Genomic DNA, 8,833 nt, shown 5'->3' on the forward strand with positions numbered 1-8,833 from the left:
CGATGGTCAACGCGCTGCCATTGTAAGCCTATTTTAAGCGTCGGGGAGAGGTGGGTTTCAGAATTGATCGCAAGGACCTATTATGTTGAACAAATTGTAAGTGAACAAATTGTAAGCAGTCAGTCTAGTGGCTAGACTGACTAGTTCTAGTTTTTCGACTGGCAGCAGGCTACTGTGCAATACAGTTAGCCTACACTGACTATATTATTCCCCAGTTTTGCTATGATGGAGTGCTCTTTTGATCACTTGGATGCGGCCGGTTTTCTGTAAATCTGGAAACACTTTGATGCAGACGGTGAGAGTGGTGACGAATCAGATTAATAACATATTTTGTTCGAAAAATAGATAAAATATCTTTCTAAAATATCTTTCCCCGTGTCTAGTTGTAATTGGGAATTTGACCGACACCGAAGATGCAGCATGTCTCAGGTTTGTGATACTGTAATTTACAGATAATGGTTACATTGAGGGGAAAGAGCTGGATGACTTTTTTCGTCACATGCTGAAGAAATTGGGTCCGGAGGTAAGCCTAGACTTCAGTGTAATTATTTTGATTGGAATAAAATCATGAACAAATTTAAGATGCAGCTGAACTTGCTCAAGGTAATAAGCCTACATAGCCTGTACGTGCACTAATTAAACATGCTTTCCAAAACAACTTTACAGACCTTTTTGCTGTGAGGCGACAGTACTGCGTCTGCACGTGAGCGATTTAAGGGGCTCAGTATCTTTCTCAAGGACATTCCAGGAGCTGGAATCGAACCGGCGATCCCCAGCTGGCCGCTCTACCTACTGAGCTACATTAGGCAATGTATTTATATATTGATTTATTGTTCAAATAAAAGGTTACCGAACACGCTTTGTTGCACTAGTGTTTATACAGTATATAGGGAATAGGGGATGGTTTCGAACACGGCTAGTATCCCGGAAATATGTGGCCAGTAGCGCCCTCTACTGTTTGTAACTCCTGTCCGTTCCTCCCTCAGCGAGGTCAGTGTGTGTGTCTGACCCGGCCCAGCGCCACAGCCCCAAACACACCAGCTCAGAGGAGAACAGCTGCAGGCCCAGGGAGAGCTCCCCCAGCCCCGGGGGTCCTGGGAGGAAGGCCTCCGACTCGGGGGAAGAAGCAGACAAAGACTTTATTTTCATATGAGACAACTTACTGTATTGTGATGGACAGATCTGCAGAACCAGACAGAAATAGTATTCTTGGAACGGCCATTTCTATTCAAGTCAATGGGAAGACAATGATGTGTTCATTTAGAGAGTTGTATTTCTACGCATGGAACCAAGAGCAGCTTTCTGTCAGTCATCACAACCTGCAGGAATAAGAAGTCAGTGTCTGGACTCCAACCTGAGCCTCCCTCAGCCTCTGCCGTAGCTCCTCACCCAGGGACCAAATAGTCACCAACAATAACCGTCGTACTGTGCTTTCACACTAACTCGCTATTCCTCCAGAGTTGGATGTTTCTGTATGATGCCTTTTTGTTTTGTTTTGAGAGGACTGTAGTGCACTTGAAATAACCTTAGTAATAATCAGGCTAAAGCACTGTTATGAGCACTCCAATGTGCTACGTTACTGTGTAATAACAAGACCTTTATTTTTCATTATGGGTTAGTGAGGGGATGGGACTCCTTGTAAATCAGACATATCTGATGGTTCATGTTGACACGGGGGAAATACGCAAAGCATTGATGAAACGTGACAATGTTTTTGAGGAGCATTTGATTGATTGGGACTTTGAAAAGTTCTGTCTGTCATTGTATTGTTTGATTGACATCAGACATCCAAAAGTTCCATCCGTCATTGTATTGTTTAAGCTAACTCTAGCGTACCTCAAGCATTCGCTAGTGCATTGGACCTGGGTGTTTGTGTGTCGTTGTGCTGATCCTGCATCACCAACCCTCTATACATCCTGAATCCTGACCATGAGCATTAGGGATGGATGCTAAGGGTCCAAGGGTGGCTACATGACAAGGGTCCAAGGGTGGCTACACCACATTCCCATGTCCTGGTCTGTGCTAGTGGGCCGAGCTGGTGTCCTAACAGGCCATGTCCTGGTCTGTGCTAGTGGGCCGAGCTGGTGTCCTAACAGGCCATGTCCTGGTCTGTGCTAGTGGGCTGAGCTGGTGTCCTAACAGGCAATGAGAGCAGGACACCCAAGGACCTTCAGCTGATATTGTAGTGCTCCTCGTCTGCAGTAAGCCTGGATGGGCATGTTCCACACAGACTACATTACAGTCAAGCTGCACGCAATGAAAAGGAATATGTGTTTATCCAAATGTTAACACAGGAGACTGATTAAAAATAGAAATAGTGAAGAAACAGAATTCCCACTCAAACAGTTATAAATGCTTTATTATACTCTACCATCCTGGTGGAACTAGCATGCTGCAAACAGCCACCAGTGGGCGTTAACCGCAGTGTAGGCGTCCTGGAACGTGCCCGTTAGCCTTCAGGAGCTAACTGCCAAACGTGCGCTGGTCTCAGGCCTTCTTCCTGTCAGTCAGGGCCGTCCTGCTGTTGCTGCACCTTTTTTCAAAATGGTGTCTGTTTTCATTTGTTAGTTGCTGTCCTTCTCTTCCTGTAGGCAAACCACGGAAGGTATTCATGATGTCATGTGTATACTGTACCTAAAACAGGCTGCGTGTTCCTGATGTTGTGGAAACGAATGCTTAATAGCTCTGTATCTTTATTTTCCACTGTCTCTTAACTTAGTTTTGGGTGTAAAAGCAGCTGGCTGTCTTCTGTTTATGTCGTATTAAACAAAATTGTTAAATTCTAGAGATTAAATAGAGAAGAAATAGGGCAGAGTGTGTGACTCCCTGTGACAACAGTGTGTGTGTGTGTGTGGGTGGGTGTGTGTGTGTGTGGGTGGGTGTTTGCGGGCTGGTGTTTTGGTGTGTCTGATATGCATGACGTGACCGAGCGGTACTGTTTGTATATGTGTGCTTTCATACATGTCATGTATGTGTGTGTATATATGTATGTGTATTATAGGGAGGTGCTGGACCAGGCTGGGAGGGAGGTGCTGGACCAGGCTGAGAGGGAGGTGCTGGACCAGGCTGAGAGGGAGGTGCTGGACCAGGCTGAGAGGGAGGTGCTGGACCGGGCTGAGAGGGAGGCGCTGGACCAGGCTGAGAGGGAGGTGCTGGACCGGGCTGTGAGGGAGGCGCTGGACCGGGCTGAGAGGGAGGTGCTGGACCAGGCTGAGAGGGAGGTGCCCTGGGAAGAGGAGGCAGGAGGTCTTCCAGGACAATGGTAGGATCTAGATCCTCCTCGTTGCCCAGATCGATCCCCTCGTCGTCCTCCAACTCAAAGTCCTCCTCCCTCACTCCATCAGGCACCTCTGGGTCCCTGGTGAGCTCTTCTGGTTCTTCTCCAGTCTGGGAGAGGAGGTAGTCCAGTCCCATGAGCTCACCTGAAACAAAGTACAGAAAGGGTTTACTTACTGGTGTGTGTGTGTGTGTGTGTGTGTTCTGTGTAAGAACCTGAGAGAGAGTGCAAGGGAGAGAGAGAATACATACCAGTGTATGGAACAGGGTGCGTGAAGTCCTCAGCTATCTTACAAGCCAACAACTCTTCAGTGAGGGAGTTGATGGCCTGTTTCAGGCGGCCGTCATAGCTGTGGATGGATGGTCCGTAGTGCCCCTCCACAGCTATCCCAGCCCGGTCCTCATTCCACCTGGTGAGCCCCTCCAGGAGGAAGGCATGGTAGTGGCCCCCCCTCAGGCAAGTTCCTTTAAAAAATCAAACAAGATTTTTTTGTAGTAATAAACTCTCACCCAACGTCCAGCCACTGGTTAAGTGAACATGAGCTTAACAACATCTGTTTAAATGTCTGAGTATATACCTGGAATGAACCGGTTCAGGTGGAGGTGAAAGGACTCCAGTGACGACGACCCCCGGGAGCAGCGGAACACAGGCAGGAGGAGCCCTCCCTTCTTCTCCCTGCCTGTCTGGGTGTACATCTGCACGCCGGGGGGATCCTGGATGCACTCCAGGTGACGCCGCTGGCTGTCCCAGATGACCTCAATCTTCCGGTGGTCCAGGAACGGAACGCCCAGGGTGTCGGTGGAGCTCCAGAAGTCCCTGAACAGCTCCTTCAGACGCCGCTCGGTCTCCTGCACCCCACGAGTGCGGCGGCGACAGTGCCTGGCCAGCTCCTTCTTCAAGATGCTGTTGGCCACCTGGGCGTCGCTGATGGGTCCCAGGGAGGAAGCCTCCAGTAGCGCGCGCTTGGCCGCCATCAGCAGGTCTACATCCTCTCTGCACCACTCGAATATGCAGCCTGACAGGCGGCTCAGAAACAAGCCGTAGAGAGGATGGCAGTCCGTGGTCACTCCCCCAGCCAGCCGGCGGGTGAAGTGCCAGATGTCCAGCCGGACCGCAAGCTTGTCCCACTGGCTGAACATGGCTGCCGCTTTGCCCGGGCCACGGGCAGAGCAGCAGTCCCGGTCCACATACAGCAGCACGGGAGGTGGGACCCCCGCGTCCTGGTAGCGCTGCTGCAGGCCTGCTGTCATGGGGAGCAGGTCCACTCCCTCCGCCTCTGTCAGGACCGTTATGAGCACCTGCCCCAGCTCGTTGGCCACGTTGGTGGCCCAGGCTGCCCTCCCCTGGAGCTTGCCCGCCAGCTTCTTGGTCATCTAACAACAAACAGATGTATAACATAGGGATGCCATTAATATATCTATATTTCACAGGGATACAATTCATGTTTTCATTCTGCCATTCATTGTTACCTTCTTTGTGGAGTCCATCTTCAAGATGGACCCATACACGGAGGTGATCCGGGCCTTCATCTCCTCCATCCTGGGCACCAAAGCAGCAGCGCGGACGGTCAGCAGCCAACGGGGTGAGGGCACAGGGATCATGGGAATCGGAGGCAGGACGGTTCTCACCGCAGCACCCGGGACAGCAAACTTCTTGCAGGTGCTGAGGTAGAGGATGGTCTGGGCCTTCCAGCGCTCGCTGTGCTGCTCCCTGATCTGGTTGTACAGCCGGGTGGTGCTGTTCCCCAGAGTCCTCTCCCTCATCAGCCTGGTGGTGCTGTTCCCCAGAGTCCTCTCCCTCATCAGCCTGGTGGTGCTGTTCCCCAGAGTCCTCTCCCTCATCAGCCTGGTGGTGCTGTTCCCCAGAGTCCTCTCCCTCATCAGCTTCACCACCTTTATGTCACAGGCCAGACTGATGGAGAGATGGGCAGATAAAACAACCATTAGTTATAGGATAACTTGAATCAGCAGGGCTTTTTTAAATAATCTATTTTACATAGTACATAAGTGAAAAGCTGTGTGTCCACTCACTGGTAGGTAAGAACAGCTGGAAACAGGCTCCTGCGTCCGGGCTCCAGCTGATCCAGGGTGTCGAGGGACCAGGAAGTGTACTTCTTGGTACAGCGGCGGCACTCCAGGTACTCCGTAGCCAGGAAGTACCACCCTTCCATGTCCAGGACCTTGCACACAACTTTATAAAGGCCACAGCTTGTGAGCGCATGCTCCTTGCACGGCCGACTGCAGGACTTCAGGGCGTGGTTCTTGCAGTCTGGCTGGGTGCACACAAACTTGTAGGCCCACAAGCGGTACGGCATCCACAGGCAGAGCGGGCGGAGGAAGAACCCATCTGGAGAAGCCGGAGGTTGGTGGAAGATGTTGGGCAGCGGAGGGGGGTGATACCAGAGGGTCAGGTCGCTCTTGATGACCGCTTTCCCACTGGCATCGGCTTTGAAGAGCGCCTTGCTCACCCACTGGTGCTGCTCTTTAGGGAGGGTTTTAATCCACCCATCAGGCAGAAGAACCTGTGAAAGAGAGAACACATTAGGTTCAGCTCTCTGTGTGTGTGTGTGTGTGTGCGTGCGTGCGTGTGTGCGTGTTTGATTACCTCTTTGTGAGTGACAGGCGGAGGCTGTGGCCTGATTCTCAGTCTGTCCAAGGCTAGGGATGGAGGAGCTGGCAGGGTGGTGGCGGTTGGAGGAACAACCTGTGAAAGACATTAGGTTATTACAAATTATTATTGTTATTAATAATAATAATAATGATAACAATAAGAATGATTGATTACCTCTGGCTCAGTGATGACCTCTGGCTGAGCAACAGGCCTGTCAGCCAACAACAAGGTTGTTGGAGCTGGAGCTGGAGCTACACAGTTAATAAAACAAAGGTTAATCTACCATAATATTGCACAAGAGTTTAACTTTAACACAATACTTTAATTTGGTAATGAATTGCATCAAGTTATTACTATAATGCAGTGTGCAAAGAGTTGAATTGAAATGATTGCAGCCAAATAGCAAAGCAAATAGTGGAAGCCACACAAAGATGAGTGTTTCTCAGAGTGTTAATATGATTGGCTAGATGAGAAGACAATATGAGCTTTAGCTAGTGATTATACCAGTGATGGAGAGAGCACCATACACTACCATGCAGAGCAGGAGTAAAGCAGTGACATTTCTACAACTACAACGTACAACTACCACATGATTCCACTTACCATGTCACTTACAGAATAACCTGTTTGCAATGACAGAAAGAGGAGTAAACAAAACCTCTATTCATATATTCATGATACTCTTTAGAGCGATAAAGACAAATATACACATTGACATACCGACTACGTCTGGGAGATCAGACCAGAATGAGCACTCCTCCATCAGCTCTTCATCAGTGATCTCAACTGCCACTAATGTAGTTGGACCTGACTGAGTTGCTGCAAAGAGACAGAGAGGTGAGGAGAGGACACACACACACACACATTCCTCCAAACTACTGTATTTGTGGTCAAAAACACACATCTACAATGTAGATCTTTTTAAAACTCACAAATGTAAAATCTGAATCAAATGTATTCTTACAAGGCTGGATGGTAGGGGGTGAAACCCGCCGTCTCACAGACCTGGCCACCACAGGTGGGAGAGCTGCAAAAGATTATGGGACACTTTTAAACACACATACACACACAAATACACACACCTACAATGTAGATCATTTTAAAACCCATACATTTAAAATCTGAATCAAATGTATGCTTACATGGTTGGATTGCAGCGGGGGTAAGTGTCCTTTTCACAGCCCTTTGAATGTTCTGTACACTGCAACCTTTCCCAACCAACAGGCCACGCAGGGAGGAGACTGGCACTGGTGGCTGGGTAGCGCTGGCCCGGGAGGTAGTGCGTGGCTGGGTAGCGCTGGCCCGGGAGGTAGTGCGTGGCTGGGTAGCGCTGGCCTGGGAGGTAGTGCGTGGCTGGGTAGCGCTGGCAGAGGGCTGGGAGGTAGTGCGTGGCTGGGTAGCGCTGGGAGGTAGTGCGTGGCTGGGTAGCGCTGGCCTGGGAGGTAGTGCGTGGCTGGGTAGCGCTGGCAGAGGGCTGGGAGGTAGTGCGTGGCTGGGTAGCGCTGGCAGAGGGCTGGGAGGTAGTGCGTGGCTGGGTAGCGCTGGCAGAGGGCTGGGAGGTAGTGCGTGGCTGGGTAGCGCTGGGAGGTAATGCGTGGCTGGGTAGCGCTGGTCTGGGAGGTAGTGCGTGGCTGGGTAGCGCTGGCAGAGGGCTGGGAGTTAGTGCGTGGCTGGGTAGCGCTGGCCTGGGAGGTAGTGCATGGCTGGGTAGCGCTGGCAGAGGGCTGGGAGGTAGTGCGTGGCTGGGTAGCGCTGGCCTGGGAGGTAGTGCGTGGCTGGGTAGCGCTGGCAGAGGGCTGGGAGGTAGTGCGTGGCTGGGTAGCGCTGGGAGGTAGTGCGTGGCTGGGTAGCGCTGGCCTGGGAGGTAGTGCATGGCTGGGTAGCGCTGGCAGAGGGCTGGGAGGTAGTGCGTGGCTGGGTAGCGCTGGCAGAGGGCTGGGAGCTGGTGGGAGTGGTAGTGGGGACCTCAGAGCGACCCTCAGCTGTTACAATAGAAAGGGCTGCATGTCATTCAAATATAGCATTTACAAAAAGCTACGTACATTATGAATAATTTTATAATAATATCAATCATAATTACCTGGAGTACGGCTCAGCTGCTCATCCATACGGAGGACAAAGGTCTTCAGCGCTGCTACCTGTGACCCAGGCGTCACATCCGTCCCCCTAAGCCACGCCAAGTAGCTGTATAGATACAAGGGACATTACAATATGTGACAAACAGCATGCAAACATTCAGGATCATATTCAATCCACACATGATATTCTGAGGATTGAACAGAGCTGACTTTACCTCATGACTTCCTTGTTCCTGTCCCTGTATAAGTCCCCAAAGAGGGACCCCTTGTAGCGCCCAAAGCCCACAACCTGCTGCTCCTCCAGGTCTGCAGATATGGGCCCAGCACTGGCCCCCTGCTCACGCTGCAGTCGCTGCCTGACCACCAAGGCATCCACCTCGGGGAAGAGAGAGGCGTAGCTGTCCAGAAGGTCCTTGTTGTCCATCTGAGGAGTGTGGCTTTGGTCGCGCTCTCTCTCCCGACGGTGGAACGACAAGATCATGACAAGGTAGCCAGTGTCATTGGAGAGCAGCCACTTCAAGGATCGCCCCTGGTACTTGCCGAACTGGAGGGCACTCTCACTGTCCACCAGCCGCTGGTCCTGGGGATCACCACCTTTTGTAACTACCCTCTCAATGGCCTTCTGTCTGACCTCCTTGGCAGTCAGGACCTTGAAAGTAGACGAGCGGGGCAGCTTGCCTATGGTGACGGCAGCTTCAGAGGGCCTCAAGGTCAGATCCCCGTTACGCTGCCGTCGAAACGTTGGATTGAAATCCATTCTTTAGAAAAAAGGAAAAAGACAAGAGAGTTAATATACAACAGCTAGGCCTACGGTTGATTTTTCTTTTACTGTCTCTACAGAAAACAGGGCTCTACCACCCCCTCCCCC

The 8,833-nt window shown here is 51.1% G+C and overlaps 1 protein-coding gene and 1 long non-coding RNA gene across 2 annotated transcripts; both read right to left on the minus strand.

Moving 5' to 3' along the window:
* Positions 1-6,607: 6,607 nt before the first annotated feature.
* On the minus strand, positions 6,608-7,271 carry LOC311326402. The gene is made up of 3 exons (XR_014631057.1): positions 7,030-7,271; positions 6,852-6,914; positions 6,608-6,706 (listed from the first exon to the last, which is right to left on the minus strand). It is a non-coding gene; the product is annotated as an uncharacterized lncRNA (long non-coding RNA).
* Positions 7,272-7,546: 275 nt separating this feature from the next.
* On the minus strand, positions 7,547-8,446 carry LOC311326416 (uncharacterized protein; the record flags this gene model as incomplete). Its single annotated transcript, XM_084459309.1, has 3 exons — positions 7,547-7,869; positions 7,968-8,071; positions 8,181-8,446. 3 exons carry the CDS (start codon positions 8,444-8,446, stop codon positions 7,547-7,549), a joined length of 693 nt encoding a protein of 230 aa, XP_084315435.1.
* Between the last annotated feature and the right edge of the window lie 387 nt (positions 8,447-8,833).

Source organism: Borostomias antarcticus (assembly GCF_949987555.1).
Source record: "Borostomias antarcticus genome assembly, chromosome: 27".
Taxonomy (NCBI): Eukaryota; Metazoa; Chordata; class Actinopteri; order Stomiiformes; family Stomiidae; genus Borostomias; species Borostomias antarcticus.